General features: G+C 36.8%; 1 protein-coding gene across 1 annotated transcript in view; it reads left to right on the top strand.

Moving 5' to 3' along the window:
- The window catches only part of znf574 (zinc finger protein 574), a 28,497-nt gene extending 10,681 nt beyond the window's left edge, over nt 1-17,816 (top strand). Inside the window, exons 4-7 of the mRNA XM_067393393.1 lie at nt 3,831-4,278; nt 11,653-11,747; nt 14,157-14,587; nt 16,533-17,816. Coding sequence (XP_067249494.1) covers nt 3,831-4,278; nt 11,653-11,747; nt 14,157-14,587; nt 16,533-17,057 — 1,499 coding nt within the window. The 3' untranslated portion in view covers nt 17,058-17,816. The remainder of the gene's footprint in view (nt 1-3,830; nt 4,279-11,652; nt 11,748-14,156; nt 14,588-16,532) is intronic.
- The last annotated feature ends 376 nt before the right edge of the window (nt 17,817-18,192 follow it).

The following is an 18,192-nucleotide window of genomic DNA, read 5'->3' as shown; positions in this document are numbered from 1 at the left end:
ACAAAAAGAAAAGAGTTCACCCATATTACTAAGTCTGCTGCTTATAACTGGACTTGCCCAATAAGGCTATGTCGGACCCACAGACATTTAATTAGGAAAGTTAACGATCCACGTTTTAGCCAAAAGTTTCGTCTGAATTGCACGTGTTTCTAATTTCACATGCAAATGACTTGTTTCTCTTTTAATAAGCATGGCCGGCATCAATTCTAGTAGGCTACAATTATGCTTTCAAAACGATCTGTTCCCCCTGCCATCGTTACTTGAAGCTGTGTGAACGCAGCGCGGCTGCAGTGTGTGAGTTGCTTCATCTCACACGCAGCCTCAGAGGGAGAGAAATTCTCCAGTAACGTACAGAAACAGAATTGATAACGTCAGAGCTTATCTATACAATGCAGGCTAGTATAATAATTTAGCCGATGGGCTCGTTACCAGGTTTTGGTACCCGTGCCTACCTGTAGCCTAAACTACAGCTGGTTGAAGGCTCGCACACCCTGTCTGCGTGTACAACGGTGCGTGTGTGAGCAAGTACAGGTCTCTGCAGGACATTAATGATTGATGGGCGAGGTCATAAACAGAGGGGCTTTTTTGAGAGCGTTACCTGATTTGCTCACTTCAGAGTGAGGGTAGGGTTTAGGGGTGGGGTTGGGTGAAGGGGATCATTTTCACTGCATGATAAATAAACACCCAAAAACACCCACAAATACAGAAACGCCCACTTTTGTTCTGCAGAGACCTCATACTCTGTGTGAGTGACTTGAGCACTTGAAAACAGCAGTCCACTAGATAGTGCGCACGAGCCAAACATGTTTTTCCATGCTCACGGCAAAATACTTTGAAAGGCTTGCGCACTCAACTCTGCATGAGATGCAGCGAAAGCACCGGGCCTTTATGCTGGAGGAATGGCAATCGCGCCTGCCTATTAATCGACCGAATTTGCAGCACAATCGGCCGATGCCATTTAATTATAAAATACCAAAAATCAGCCAATATATCGGCCGGCCAATCAATTGGTCGACCTCTAATATTTTCTTTTAAAGAATTCTCTGTTTAAGGACTACAACAAACAGCTGGTAGGGACTACAACGAGCCTCTTCCTGGCTTGGTGACATCACTAACCCTAATATTTACATAAACCCTGTCCCCGAGAGCATGCAACAAAGGGGTGAGGTCATGTTATTGCAATACAGTATGTAACACAAATGCAATAGCATGTCATAAAAGCAAGATGACAACATGACAAATTAAAACTGTAATTAAACTGAACTATACCTGTTCAATCTTAATGCAGCATATATTCTCTGGCTCTGTAAACATCTTACAACAGTTCCCACACAAGCAATTTATAGATTATCATGACAGAATATGCAATCAATAACTTTAAGATAGTTAACTCCACATCAGCTACATAAATTCATCAAGTGAGTCTGCGTGAAGTAATCCGCCCTGCTAACACAAGCTCCTGAAACTCCGCCCTCTTCGTAGGAGCAGCAGCTCATTTGCATTTAAAGGGACACGCCCAAAAATTGAGCGTTTTTGCTTACCTTCAAAAAGGGACAAATTTAACATGCTATAAAAAATGATCTGTGGGGTATTTTGAGCTAAAACTTCACATACACACTCTGGGGACACCAGAGATTATTTTACATCATGTAAAAGTGGCATTAAATGACCCCTTTAAATTTATGATGTTCCACTATCTTTCAAAAGATTGGGGTCTGTTAAATTTTTTAATGTTATTGAAAGAAGTCTCCTGCTCACAAAGGCTACATTTATTTGATTAAAATGCAGTAAAAACAGTAATGTTCTGAAATATTATCATAATTTAAATTGACTGTTTTCTATTTTAATATATTTGAAAATGTAATTTATTCCTGTGATGGCAAAGCTGAATTTTCAGCATCATTACGTCTTTAGTGTCCTTCAGAAATCATTCTGATAATCTTGGTGCTTAAGAAACATATTCAGGATACTTTGATGAATAGAAAGTTCCAAAGAAGAGCATTTATTTGGAATAGAAATCTTCTGTAATATTATAAATGTCTCTACTGTCACTTCCTTGCTGAATAAAAGTGTTCCCAAACTGGGGGTACGCGAACAAAATGAGTAGTTCATCTAATTCTACCTTAAAATAATATTGAAATCGAGCATGTATTTCTAACTGCCAAAATGTCTTAAATCTAGTACATTTAATCAGATTACATCATCATTTGCAGTCAAAAATGACTATTCACACCAGCAGCATGGCATGCATATGATAGACTGCACGCTGCCTTAAATCGCGCTAAATTACTGTCGTTCTCGACAATGCACCTTTGTAAAAGCGGGGAATTTAGCACTTACTCGCATGAAGAACAAATACAGACACGGATAATGGATTAATTTCGACTCAAACTTTCTCCGATACAAAAACATACCTTGTGTGAGTTCTTGTATTTAATGATGATAACGAGCAAGAATGCAATTGTTCCATAATATCCACATGACTGCAAACGTGACATTTTACAACAGGTCAAAAATAAAACGTACATTTTAAACACAGTACGTCATATTTACTCTATTTTGCAATGAAATAATAGTTCTAACGAAACCACAGCAGAACTACAACACGCGTCTGTGTTTCGCGAACAATTCTGCGGCTTTGAACGAATCGTGAGAGTCGATTCAATGATTCATTCACAGCTACTTGCTTTGTTACTGAATGAATGACTCACTCATAAAAACAGTGACTTGGTGCCACCTACTGGCGGTTTTAGTTTAATATTTCAAAGTTTTACGTAATTTTACCAACATTGCATATTTCTCTATTGAACATTTTTATTTAAAACATATTCATAAAACACAATTCATAAAGGTAAAAATATGCACTGGAAAATCAATTTAGAGGGCAAATATTGTCCCTTAATGGTGTGACTGCAATCAAAGTGGAAGAGAGGGGTACGCAGAAGGATGGTAATCCCTTCAGGGGGTACTCCAAGCTAAAAAGTTTGGGATCCACTGCTTTAATATATATATTTAATATATACACTGCCCTCAAAAAGTTTGGAAACGCCCTAGAAAAGTGGGGTTTTGGGCAGTATTGGCATGAATCCTTTTTAATTTGTGATAATTTTGCACTGATAAGGGACAACACAAACTATGAAAACATATTTTATTACATAAACAGTTATACATAGAAACAAAATTAAATTTTCGATTCATCAAAATATCCACCATTAGCAGCTATCTGACCTAAACTGGGTTCTAACTGGTTCATTGTATTCTAAATTTAACTGGCAATCAATTGTTGAAGATATTAAGGTGTACTGACCCAAAAATCTTTTACAAACCTGGGCCAAGTTTAAACCAGTAACCAGGCATCACAGCTGGCAAAGGGGCATGTCTGACTTTGACATGTATATATTGCCATTATTATGTAATCAAAATGAAAATTATTATTGCTGGTCTTCAATGATAATGTCAAGTTACTTTCATGTATTTGGACCCAAAAATTATAATGATTTATGCAGATATCATCCAAAACCACACTTTGCTAGGGGTGTTTCCAAAATTTTGGAGGGCAGTGTATATGTACACATTACTGACCTCAAATTTTTGAGTGGTAGTGTACATGAAAATGGGAGACGCATTTTATTAGTTTGTGAAACAGATGCCTGCTAAATACTACAAATTTCTGGTATCTGATAGTGGTAGGTTGTGATATGGTACATTACTTAATCAGTATTTCACAATGTTCATAATGTTTAAGCCTGAAATGTTTCAAATTAATATGAAATTACATGGATAGTCTCTTCTGTTTAGATTCCCCATTAACAGAGTGTTTCTGTCAACAGCAACAGCATCAGCAGCTGCAGACGGTGGCATTGAGGCTCCCGCCAAGCTGAGCCGCGAATGGTCACGCACCGCCCTGCCCCACGAGTGCCCACACTGTGGGCAGGGCTTTACACGCCGCAGCCGCCTGCGTGAGCACGTGTTCCAGCACACAGGTGAGAAACTCTTCAACTGCAAAATTTGCAAAAAGAGCTTCCCATCTCCGGCCAACCTACTGCGTCACAACCTGACCCACGGAGGATCCCGCATATTCAACTGCCCCCTCTGTGAGAAGCGCTTCTTCCAGCCGACGTCACTCAAACGCCACATGCTGATTCATCAGGGTGGACCCCAGGAACGCAGGGTCAGAGGCAAAGGGAAAGGCAGGGGACAATCAAGTGATGGGCGTCTACACATCTGCCCAGAGTGCCCTGCCAGCTTCAAGTTTGAGTCCCAGCTGAGGAGTCACAGGTCTGTGCGTGTTTTACCCAAAAATCTAAATTCATTATTTGCTCACCTTCATGCATTTCTTCTTCAAAACAAAATAATACATTTTAAGAATTAACTGTTTTTGTCTGTGCAATGAAAGTGAATGGGGTTCAAAACACTTTTCTTTTATGGATGGGAAAAACAACTTTCAAAAATTCTTTTGTGTTCCACAAAAGAAAGAAAGTCGCACAGGTTTGGAATGACACGACAGTTTCTTTTAAATATATTCATCCTCCTCCATTGCTTGTTCCCAGAGATGATTGATATTAAATCTGACTGTAAATAGAGATGGAAAGGTATAAGTAGACAGCAAGAACTTAAATTGTCTGGCGCTGCTTACAAATCCGATTTGGTTTTCAAATCCGATCTTTAGGAGTGACTGTCCGCACTGTCATTTAGCAAGTGATGAAATCTGATCCATTTGTTCAGACGGTGTAGTCAGTAACTGGTGCATCAACATGGCTTGCTGTAGTAATGATGCAAGCATCAGCATGATGCCAGACTTTCTCACACAACAACTCAAAGTAGCTGTCAGTGTGGGAAGAGAGGACGGAAAACTGCCTCTTCTCCTGTCTGTCATGACATCTCGCTGCGGTGCTGAACTACTAGGTGCGTGAACAGATGCATTTTGTGCATATACCGAAAGAGTGAGTGAAAATGATGTATACAGTTGTAAACATGGAAAGGATTATGTGTGTTTTGTGCAACAGATAGGCCAAAAAATTCGATTTTTGCTGCCAGATTTATTTGAGAAGGAACTAAAGATGACACCGGACTAATCGCAGGATGTTTCTGTTGGTTCTGTTGTTATGGTCTTTGACCCTACAGGTTTTTCTGTACTGGAAACACTTGCCCTGTCAAAACGTACATCGTCAGGAAGAGGTCTGATTAGTCTCTAAGAGAAGTTTATCAATTAAACAAGTGCCTCTGACATTTCTCACTGATTCCCATGTGATGTTATTTAGCGATGCCTTAATTTGACAGCCAGTCAGTGTGAATCTTGCAGAAATCAGAACAGGAGCACTAAACAGTCACTATGGACATTCAGCATCTTGCTGTTGTGTTTGTGGTATGTGGCTTTGCTTTTGCTGCTGGAAAAAAGTAAAAGAAAACTAGAGAAAAGGGTGGCAGATGACTCGGCCAGTAGTTTTTTTTTTTTTTTTAACACTTTTTTTTTTTTTTTTTTTTAGCAAGAATGCCTTTAAACTGATCAAATCTGACATTAAATGCATTTATGCTTCAATAGATTTCTATTTAAAATAATTGCTGTTCTTTTAAACTTTCAAAGAATCTTGAAAAAACATGGTTTTCACAAAATTATTAAGCAGCACAACTGTTTTTAACATTGATTAAAAAATAAGAATTGTTTCTTGAACACTAAATCAGCATATTAAACCAAACCTGACCTTTGTACAAAAATGGCTTAATCAATAAAAAAAAATGTGTAACACTTTACAATAAGGTTCATTAGTTAACATGAACTAATAATGAACAGCACATATACAGCATTTATTAAGCTTTGTTAATGTTAATTTCATCATTTACTAATACATTATTAAAATCTTATTAAAGGGTTAGTTCACACAAAACTGAAAATAATGTCATTTATTACTCACCCTCATGTCATTCTACACCCATAAGACCTTCGTTCATCTTCAGAACACAAATTAAGATATTTTTGATGAAATCCGATGGCTCAGTAAGGCCTGCTTTGCCAGCAATGTCACCGAACTTCTCAAGATCCAGAAAGGTACTAAAAACATATTTAAAACAGTTCACGTGAGTACAGTGGTTCTATCTTAATATTATAAAGCGACGAGAATACTTTTTTGTGTGCCAAAAAAACAAAATAACAGCTTTTCAATAATATCTAGTGATGGATGATTTCAAAACACTGCTTCAGAGCTTTTCAAATCTTTTGTTTCGGATCGCGTATCAAACGGCTAAACTGCTGAAATCACGTGACTTTGGTGCTCCGAACAACTGATTCGACAACTGTTTTAAATATATTTTTAGTACCTTTCTGGATCTTGAGAAGTTCGGTGACATTGCTGGCAATAGTGGCCTCACTGAGCCATCGGATTTCATCAAAAAGATCTTAATTTGTGTTCTGAAGATGAACGAAGGTCTCAGGGGTGTAAAACGACATAAGGGTGAGTAATAAATTACATATATTTTTGGGTGAACTAACCCTTTAACATTAGTTAATGCACTGTGAACTAACATGAACAAACAATGAACAACTGTATTTTCATTAACGTTAATGAAGATTAGTAAATACAGTAACAAATGTATTGCTCATGGTTAGTTCATGTTAGTTACTACATTAACTAATGTTTAACTAATGAACCTTATTGTAAAGTGTTACCGAAAAATGTATTATTATACATAAATTTTTCCTGAGAAATGGGTTGAAATTGATGAGGAGTGAATGAGTGTTCCCAGTACAGAAAACACAAACAAAATGTTGCTAAACATCATGCTAAGTTATATTTCAAAATAGCTCATCTACGAAAGCCTTTGATGTTTTGACACAAATAATAGTTTTTCATATGGGTTTTTGTTATGGTTGTGTATTTAGTTTTTCTGCTGTTTAGCCATAAATTAATATATAATTTGAAATAAAATTTACATAGCTGTACACTTAGGGAGCTGCAGATGAAAAAAATCAGCAGGGTGAATGTCTTTCTACTGAGTACTTCAATGATTGCCTAGTGTGAGATATGAGTCCTTCCCTTACGCGATTGCAGTTATTTCTTCTGTGTTTGGTGTCATCAGCATTTTGAATGCGCCGTTATTTACCCTGGTATAAGTTGAATTCTAAACGAGTTCAATAACCAGAATCGGTCTTTGTCAGACACGTGATTTTGTTGTGTGTGACGTCACCGCGGCGCCATATTTGTGGTATCCCTGCTGACTGTGAGAATGAAAGAGATTACACGAGTTGAGATAACAAGCAAATAACTCGCAAATATGAAGAAGCACAAGAACTAAGTTAAAATTTCATATCGCGATAAACTCACCAAAGATGCCAGGGACCGTTATTTGGAGAAATTTTCATCCATTGATAACATAGATCAGTACGAACTGACTGCAGTAAGTTGGAGTGCTACTGACCCCGCATTGCTACCTAAATCATCATACTTAAATATTGTTAACTGTCTTGTTTATGGCATAAACGCATAGTGAACAATTTAAAAACTATAAATCCCTCGAAGCCCACAGATATTTCACTAATGGGTGCAGGATTTATTTATGTTCTGAAGGAAGGACTGCAATAACACAGTATAGTAACGATAATGATGATGATGTCGTGTTAACTATATAACAAGTGCATGATTAAGGATGGTTTAGTGTTATCAGGAAGAATTTTGAACTAATACTACCCTTTTTTTCATGCATTTTTTTTCTTTATTGCATTAAGTACATAAACCAATGTATACCACAATAAACATTGTTCCAATAAACAAGGCATCATCAGAGATGTATGTAGAATTTAATAGTGTATTTTATTATAGTACATTCTGATATAGTATACCTTTTAGAGCCAAAATAATTTGTAAATTATTGTCCTCCATCTACCTCTGTGTTGTCTGGGTCAATGACATTATGAGTCTTTTTTTTTTTTTTTCTTTTTTTTTTTTGTCCAAAGGCCTTAATAATAATAAAAACAAAGGTATGTCATGCAAGTTAAATATCTGATTTACAGATTGTGTAATACTGTTAATACTATAAGTGCATATAACCTAAATCTACAAATCACCCTGAAAAATTTAATTATACATGCTTTATTGTTCATGCAAGACTGGATAAAGCATCAGCACATTTTTACACTACAATTCTACAAAAGATTCAAACATGCGCTGATTGGATGGTTTCTCTGTGAAAATCTAAAAACAGTCAATAATCTCTGCTACTCTGTATTTAAACACAGGAGACATATTTCTGTGCAAATCATCTCTGTCTGCCCATACAGCTGAAAGCTTCAGGTTTGCATAGATATGACAGTTTCATTGAATGTTCTGTATACTGTTCTGTATACCGTCTCAGGGGAAACATTAGAAGTTTTGTGCAGGCAGATCAAATCTGAGGTATATTAAGGTTCACAGAAGCATTTGAAATTTGTATTTGTTGCGTCTGGAATCAGAGGCACAAAAAAAAAAAAAAAATTGGAATAACGCCATAAAGGTTCCCAGGTTTGGCAGACCTGTATAGTACATTAACATCATCATCTCCAAAACAAACATCAGACATCCTGTACATATCAAGTCGGTTTACTTCTGCACATGCAGATCACCATCTCCTCCAGCCTCCTGCATCTTCTCAGTGTGAAGATGATCACTCTCTCCAGCCTGATGGACCATAGTGTTAGCTGACTGACTTGTGTAAAGTTGGTTTTATATTCGCACATCCGTATTCAATAGCCTTGTTAATCACACTACACTGGACATTCAGTGGACATTCACAAGTAAATATGCCATTAAACAATACTTGCCTATTTTGATCGACTGTGAAAAATGTTATAAGTTGACAATCGTTGGTTGTCAATATCATGTCGCTGCTTAAAATTCGCAAACATTAATTTATTGCATATTTATTGGAAAGTCTGAATTTATCAGAAGTCTGAATGTGCAAATATAAAACCAACTTTACCCAAGTAGCTGACTGGATTGTTTTTCCTTACTTAGTGTCTGTGTGTGCATCTCAATCAGCTCTGAGCTCTTGAATCAGTATATTGTGTATACAAATTTTGTGACTGAGACAGTCCTGATCAGTGCCCTAACTAATGAACTAGGGAGCTGATTGAGACACAGCCTGTGTTTAATGCTGATGTGGCCTTAATGTAGGGAGGGAAGGTGTCCAGTTGGGGTCAGTCTCCATAATCTTTAAGCAGGCTGATCTGCAATGAAATGAAAAGGTCCACAGACCACAGCTGTAAAAAGTAGTCAGAAAATTAGAATCAGTATATGGATACAGAGCAAAAATGTCGTACCTTAAGTATAAAAATGCTGTAGCAAAATTAAGAAAAAAAATGTAGACATATTCAAGTAAAGGGATTCAGTTTAAATTGACTTGTTTCATAGCACATACAATCCAAAAAAATGCGTTGCTATAACGTTTTCTGCTTTAGAAAACAGAAACCTCTAACTTACCTTTGTGAAATGTAGAAAGCAAACATACATGAATGGAGATATCTTGACGAAAGTGATGTTTTGCGTCTCACCGCGGCAACCCGTGCGATCCAGCGCCTCTGTTATTGCCTCTAAATACTCTCCGTACAGCCTTTTTTCAAGTAGGAAACCGACTAAATCTAATCTCGTAGTAAAGTTTTTGACATTTTCTATCGTGGGACATTTTATTGCAGCTTTTCACACAACAAAAGTGTGCCATTTTTACAATGAAAAGTAGCCAAAGAAGAAACAACTCTGCACTGATACAGAGATTGTTTGGATACCTCAGAAATGGCGGCGACACCCATAATGCACTTCGGTTTTCACGAGTGTGACGTCACCTGACAAAGACCGATTGCAGAATGCCTTTTTATTAGGGGTGTGACGAGATCGCGCGAGACTAAACTGTGACGAGATTTCTTGTTGAGGCGAAAAGTAGTCTTGTGATGTTGCCATGACAGAGTGTTAAGATGATTAGGAAAGAATATGCCACCGCTACGTTTACATTACGCCTCCACTGTCGTTTTGCTTTGTATTTAAATAAAAAACATTTAATTCAGTTGCATAACGGTCGCCACCGTTCCATATTTACAGACGCGCGATCGCGAAAGTGAAAGTAAACGCGAGCGCGCATTCAAACGCGATTTCAATACCCTGCATTTTGAAAGCGGCTCCCTGATGAATACCGATATCTCTCAATATGAAAGCTATCTTAGGCTGGGCTGTGTAGTTGTAACCATCTCTTAGCTCTGTATCAAAGAAAAATTTGGTCTTATTTGCACTTTGAATATTGAGAGAGTGCGATTATGGTTGCACTTATTGTAAAGTGTTACCATAAAAATGAATAAGAGTTTTCTCTTAATCTTATTAAGGACAAACAATAAGATTTCATTTGTTAACATTAGTAAATGCACTGTGAACTATCATGCACTAACAATGAATGACTATTTTTATTAACTAACATAAACAAAGATGAATAAATACCGTAGCACATATATTGCTCATTGTTAGTTGATGTTGGTTAATGTTCAAAAATGAGACCTTATTGTAAAGTGTTACAATTTTTATTTATACTGTTTTTATTTCTATGATCAGTTTGTGGAAAGGAGTTCAGTTAGGAGGTCAAAAGTTGTAGAAGCTCATAAATCATGTACAGTAAGGTCTGAAAAGACTGAAATCATACAGAAGAGAAGTTCAGTCAGTTGAGTTAGTGGCTTTTTACAGTGCTTGAGTACTGTCTTTTACTGCATATGATAATTCGTACTCAGAAAGTAGAACTGAAATGACATTCATTAGTTAAAACATTTCAAATAGTATGCAGAATATTTTTTTCTAGTCATTTATTTCGCCATTGAGGATTTCTTAAAAATAGTGTTTAAAATTTTTTGTCTCGTCTCATCTCGTGAACTCAATCTCAAATCTCGTCTAGTCTCGTGAGATACCCGTCTCGTCACACCCCTACTTTTTATACTACATTATGTAAGATTATAATGCTTATCTAATTATTTTAAACTCTATTCACAGGGGCCTTCATTACTGAATTTCTCACAATGCTCTGTGGCACAGGAGTAAAACACATTAATGCTGCATTAGTACAGGGCTATTATCTCTGTAACATCAAAGTTTCTTGATTTTCCAGAACACTGATACAGCTAATAAGAGCAGAATGCAGATAAACTGTTCAGTTGTTTACAACTAATAAGCATATGTCAGTAATTTACCGAAATTGCATTCTTAATTGAAATGTTAATAATTAAAAAAAAAGATTAGATGGTCTTTCCCCCCCAGTCATTTTACTGAGGGCACTGGTTAAAAATGACATTGCCATGGGACTGAGAAGTAAATATGAGCAGTAATTATTGATGTCAATAGTAATTACTAAGGACCCTGGTGATTTGAATCCCATGCGAGTGGGCTTTAAGACATTATGGAGGCTGCCACTCTCCCGCACGCCTCAGTTTAATGACGTTTCTTCAGCTCAAAGCTAAAGCTGCATTATTTTTCTGTGATGTTAATTATACCTTTATGCAAGTGCATGACTGTATGCCTTATGAAATGTGGGTGAATTCAAACGTGGCTTTTCTCACATAGCTATTGTTTCTGGATTGGCTCCAGGGATTGCATGATGTAGCCTTTCTTATTCACTCTCTCTCTCTCTCTCTCTCTCTGTTTTTCCCTTTTCTAGACTCCTACACACCAGCCATCCTTTCCCTTGCAATGTGTGCGGAGAGGCATTTATACGACGCAAAGAGCTGGACCTCCACTCTCTCATCCACCAAGGTCAGCCTACAGGAAACAATTACACATTCAGCCTTTTGTCCTTACGAGCTCTCATTCACACACTATTTCTTATGTTTATGTGTTAGGATTAGGGCTGTCATTTGATTAAAAATGTAATCAAATTAATTAAACAATATACCGATTAATTAAATTAAGCGCATATCAATATTTGCTGAAGAAAGGCTCCAAATGAAGATATTTCAAAGGCATAATATCATTGTGGAAAGCAAAAGCATTTAATAGACATCACAAAAAGCTTTAGAAGCTTTTGTATTGTCTGTCTATAAAATTATTAATTGTATTAACATTTTATATATATATATATATATATATATATATATATATATATATATATATATATATATATATATATATATATATATATATTCTAAATCTAATATATATAATAAAATGTCATTTATTTGGTTATATCTCTCATTCTCTCTCTCTCTTTCTCTAAATATATATATTACATTTTAGTGTGTTTTATGTATTCACTCTCTCTGTGTTTGTAAAATGTAATTAAGCTCATTGTTTTAAATTGTTTCATTTTCAATTAAAGCATTAGATTGATTAAAACAGTAAAGTAATTAATAATTTTATATACAGACAATATATAGGCTTCTAAAGCTACTTTTTTAATGGCTATTCAATATGTATTATATATTAATTGCAGTAAATGAACACGGGCATCCCTAATGCACTCACAAACTCATTTTATTAAGTAGTCCAATCAGTTTTCTCCATTCTCCACAGCTCTGTCTGGGTTAATGTTTGTGTATCTGACCACACACACACAACTCTATGACAGACCTGTCAAACGAATGAGCTTTCATCGATTCCTTCCCAGTAAATAGATGGGGTCAGAGGTCACATTGATCAGGATGGGTTGTGTGTGTATTGATAAGATCAGCTGCTGATCACTATCACCTCTGATCAGAGCCTCTTACACGTATCAGTCCGCTGCCGCAGATGTTCTTCTCTTTTGCTGAGCAAAGGGAGAGAAAGAAGCAGGACAGATTTTTATATAGGTGTAAACAAGGGAGTGCAGGGTTGCTTAGTAGAAGCTTTTAAAAGCCTGTAAAGGTCAGTGAAGCTGAGTCACATCCTGACAGTTTGAATGCTCTGCATCTAAACATCACATCACCCGTGACCCCCATAAAGTGCTGTTATTTCTGCGTATGCGCTGTGCATTCTGTGTAATGTCAGAAGCCCTCCCTCTGATTGGTACTGTGTAAAATAGAGGGATCTTTTTTTGTGCTTATATTTGTTGCACTCTTCGTCTCCGGCCCTCTTTTCAGATAAGGAAGAAACGATACGTGTTTGTTTTTCCTCATTTGATAAGAAGCCACAGATGTGTTTTTGCTTGAGTGTGTGTAAGGGAACGTATGCATAAACATAAGTATCTCTCATGTCCGATACATCTGAAGCCAAGGACCAGAGGGTCTGTGTACCTCTCCATTTCTCTTATTGTAGATAAGCACTTTATGATGCATTAAATGTGAGTGGGGTAAGTTGGCCACTTTTAACTTAAGTTGTCCTTCAGTCAAGGAGGAATGAGAGAGAAGTAAAACAAACACAGAAATGGACTAGGCCTATAACCTATGACCATAGAAAATTGAATTCTTAGGGGAAAAAAAGGTCCATTGGCACAACTTTTTGACATTAGTGGGTAAAATCATGTGTTATGTAAAGGGGTAAGTTGAATTGTTAGATAATGTCAATGATTAAAATTTCATTAGTGTTTGTTTGATGAGCCACTGGCGCAGCTTACCCTGAAGCATCTTTTCCACACTGCTACCATTTTGGATAAAATAGTTCACTTAATATTCCTAACTTTTTTAATGACTTAATGCATTGGCATTTCATCAAGTTGTATATGTCGAATTCCTTGATGTGCAAAACCAGATCATATGATTGGTCCACTGGTTAGTCCAGTCATCCAATCTCATCGCACAGCATTTCAAATGTTGTTTTAGTTATTTTGAAATGCCAGAGCCAAAGTCTGTCATCAAAATAATTTGGTGTAATTACCTCCCAGAATGTCTCACATGATTGTGTTCCCACACATCAGGCATCCGCTTCCGAAAGAAAGATAACATGACAGTGTTTGTTTCATCTGTGCACTCTGAGGTGAAAATAGTTTATTTATGTTAGAAAAAGCGCTACAGTGACTTCCGCAATTGCAGCAACTTTAATTTTTATTATTGAGAATTAATAATTAATAATTATTAAGAATCAGGTAACGATTATTTTGTTTTCTTGAACACATGATATGGAAATGGTGCTTCATTTGAAAATGTTTTATGAGATATTCAAGTTAAATTCACAACTTTGGGAGGAAACAAAGCTCGTGACACATCTTGCCCAACTCTCAAACCCCTGTGATCTCTCTGTCTTTGTTTGTAGATAAAGAACCAAAGACGTGTCCTAACTGCGGCTCTCAGTTCCTGAATCAGACAGTGCTTGACACACACCTGCAGCGCTGCACAGGGGAGGAGACAGGCCGCCGCAGATATAAAGGTCAGGGAAGAGGCAAGGTGGGAGGTCAACTGGAGTGCGATATGTGTGGACATCGCTGTGTGACTCAGGATGGTCTCGACCTGCATCGCCTCTCCCACACGGGTCAAACACCCCTGCGGTGCCCGCTCACCCCCTGCAGACGACGCTTCGCCTCCAGTGCTGCTTTAGGGGAGCACCTCGTGGCCCACTGCTGTGGAGCATTAGGCAAAAGAAATGCACCACGACGCTTCACCTGTGAGTTCTGCGGGAAGGAGTTTGCCTATGCGTCCACCTTCACTGTTCACATGAGAACGCACACCAACGAAAGACCCTTTGAGGTACGTTTCTTTCAGGAAAAAAAGTATTTTCATTTAAACATTTTGTCAGGTCATTCATTGGTTTTAGTCCATTTTAATGTTATTCACATACAGTAAAACCAAAATTTATTCAGACATCTTGAAAATGTGAAAATAAACAACATAAAATATGAAAACCTAAGCTACTAAAATAGTATATAAAATGTATTGTATACTTATTTATTTGCTTTTATACTTATTTGTTTTACTGATTTGCCTTGACATTTCCATGTTGCAAACTTAGTTCTATTATGACAACTATCGGAAGATTGTTAGTATGGTAATGGATATGACAATGTTAATGTATTTGGTCTTGGCAGAATAGATCTGCTGCTGCAGAGCAAGTACAGGAACTACTGCCAATACATATGCCGATATGCTGCTGCGAGTAAGACGGTGCTGCTGCACAAATAGCATATATCAATAACCAGGGTTGGGAGGGTTACTTGAAAAATATACTTCATAAAAAAGTATTCAGTATTAAAAGTATTAATGTAATCCAAGTACCACAATACGAAAGTAATGTAATCTGATTACTTTTGGATTACTTCGAGGTCACATATATAAAGAAAGAAAGAGAAAAATCAACTTTACTGTAAATAAATTGCATTTCTAAATGTAATTTTAATTATTTATTTTCAATTTCTGCAAGTTTTTAAATGTTACATGTTCCATACTTTTGAATGGGCCTCAACAATAAAAATATTTTAAAAATCTGATAAATTATCTATTGCACTATTATTATCATTTTTATTGTTTGAGCTTAAAAATATAAAAGTGACATCATAACTGAACAAGGATCAAACATTTCTGTTCATGTTTTGTTCTGCTTTAATTTTAATGTTTAGCATTTTGGTTACTTTTAAAACCTATTACAACTAAGCAATCTTGTCTCATTTCCACATCTTTGGAATAAACAGCCCTATATATATATATATATATATATATATATATATATATGTATAATGGAAAGGGCTAAACAGACATCTAGTGGCTACAGTATGGTATTACAGATTATTTTTTTAATCATTTGATAAAGAAAGTGTGGACGGCAAAGTTTGCACTGTACAACCATTTAGTTTGCATTTTCTTTGAAAAAAATAAAAATAAATAAATAATAGCAGCGAAATTTCCATGAATTGAAAGTGTTTTTCCCCTCGGGCAGCATCGTTTCAACTAGCAACAGTGATTCAATCTGCGTCTGAGGAGATTGTAGACGGGTGGCTCGCGTGAGTCATCACTGGCAACAGAACCAGGAACTACTGTATAATCAAGCAGCACTTAATATAGTGTTATTATGGCAAAATAAAGATTTATTTAGTTTTAAATGAAACCATTGTAATCTTGATAGTATTCCCCCTTTTTTCAAAATGTAACTGTAATCGAATTACTACATGTTTTAACGTAACTGTAATGAATTACAGTTACTGTTTTTTGTATCCTGATTACGTAATACCGCTACATGTATTCCGTTACTCCCCAACCCTCTCAATAACCCATAGTAGATCTATACAGGTGGAGCTGGGGAAGTTGTAGGGTTTTAGAGGACCTCTGAAGCACGCTGCAAACTGCTATAGTGAATGTAACCAGACATTTAAATGTGTGAGCAACAATCTCATTAGCTGTAGATGTGACATGGACCAATCAGCTTGTGCCAGTAGTTACCGCTGTAATTATCACCAGCTTGCGTTAAGACCCATCAGCCTGTGCCATCTAGAGTTTTATGACAGAACTATGTATTTGTAGTTATCACGTAATGTTGTTACGGCATACATTATTACACGTCCTAATTTTGTGAATAATAATTTTGTCAGATCTTTGTAATAAAAATCACATATTTGTATATTTTTCGTGTTGTCTACATCATCATTGCCGTAATCAGAAAATCTTTCATTAACATTTTCACATTTTTTCACATCTGTTTCAGTGCACTCATTGTGGGAAGCGTTTCCGACAGCTTCCGCACCTGCAGGATCACGAGCGCATTCATAGCGGCGAGCGGCCGTTCACTTGTTGGGTGTGCGGTAAAAGCTTCAGTGTAGCAGCGAGGCTAACGGAGCACGCCCGTGTGCACAGCGGCGAACGGCCGTACGTCTGCCCTCGGTGTCCCACCGCCTTCCGCTCACGACCCAACCTCGACAAACACATGCGTCTGCACGCTAATGACCCTGTGGATCCTTCTGCACAGCTGGATGATGATGCAGCAGTACAGACCATCCTCTTAGTACAGGAGTCTGCCTCATCTTCACCATCCTCCTCCTCGTCCGCCATGCCTGTGATCCAGGAGGGCATGTTGGTGGCAGAGGAAGGCAGCTCCTCTGTGGTCTTCCTGCACCCCAACCTTAGCATGCCCACCATCACTGTGCCCTCTATAAATGTTCCCAATATCTCTGTAGTGGCAGGTCAGGATGTGCCTCACACTATTGAGGTTATTTTAGAGGAGACTGTGTAAAGATGATGAGGGGGGGAACATGATTTTGTTTTTTGGAAAGGCAGATTCAGCAATAGATAAACAATAGGTCAGGACTTAACAAAAGTCTGTTTGTATGTATGGATTTGTGAAAGATGCCTCCTTAAACTGGATATATTTTGCTTTTGTGATATAGATATACAGCGATTCAGCATCTTTACCCTGGAGAAAACAAAATCACAAAGGCCTTTGTAATTAAATTTGCCACTGTAATTACACTTTGATTTTATCTTTTCATTTGAGTATTTTATTTGCCTTTAATACAAAAAATGGACCATAATTTGTGGTGTTAAATTTTAATAAAAAGCTTGAGCTTCTTGGGGTCTGTTAATGTTTCATTTAAAGAGATTTTTACTTGTGCAAACTGGAATACAGTTGCTGAGAAAGTAGTGTTCTTGTCAGCTCACTGATGACTGCGCATGAAGCTTTGGCCAGTCAGGGGAAAATAATTTTTGCTGATCATTTTAAATGAATTGAAGGTGCCATGTCAGAATTTTTAATCATTTAGTTATATTCTACACCAAGATTGTTATTGATTCTTGCGACACAAACATTCCTAATTCAGAATTAAAGAAGCCATTACCTTGTTAAAAAGTGCTTATTTTGATGTGTTGAGTGAAGTATTTCATCATTTTAACTGCAGCGTTCTATGATTTAATTTTAAAGTTAATATATTTTAAATGTACTAAATAGCATCATTACATAGAGTATTTAAGTATATTTTAGTTTACCAAAAATGATTGTAGCAGCACACTTTAACCACATTTCAAAAACAATAGAAGTAGTTATGAAATCACAAATTAGTCCTACTTAAGATGGATCATGTAATATAAATTTAAACTATAATACATTTTCATTTAATTGTAAATAACATGGAATTAAATTCATGAAAACACTACATTTTGTTCACTCTTTTTTCACAAGGGTTTTAAGGTGATATATAAGCGATTGAGCATGCCAAAAAATATACTGCTTGAGGAGATTTAAAATATCAGAATCCTACCATCACTGAACTAACTGTCTTGAAATATCGCACTCATTGCTTTAACGTGATTGATTGGCTAATCAGAAAGCTCTTGAGGCACTTTCCTTCTTTCAATCATTTAGCGTGTTCACG

The sequence above is a fragment of the Chanodichthys erythropterus genome, chromosome 2 (assembly GCF_024489055.1).
Source record: "Chanodichthys erythropterus isolate Z2021 chromosome 2, ASM2448905v1, whole genome shotgun sequence".
Taxonomy (NCBI): domain Eukaryota; kingdom Metazoa; phylum Chordata; class Actinopteri; order Cypriniformes; family Xenocyprididae; genus Chanodichthys; species Chanodichthys erythropterus.
This window is presented reverse-complemented; position numbering and strand designations above follow the sequence as displayed.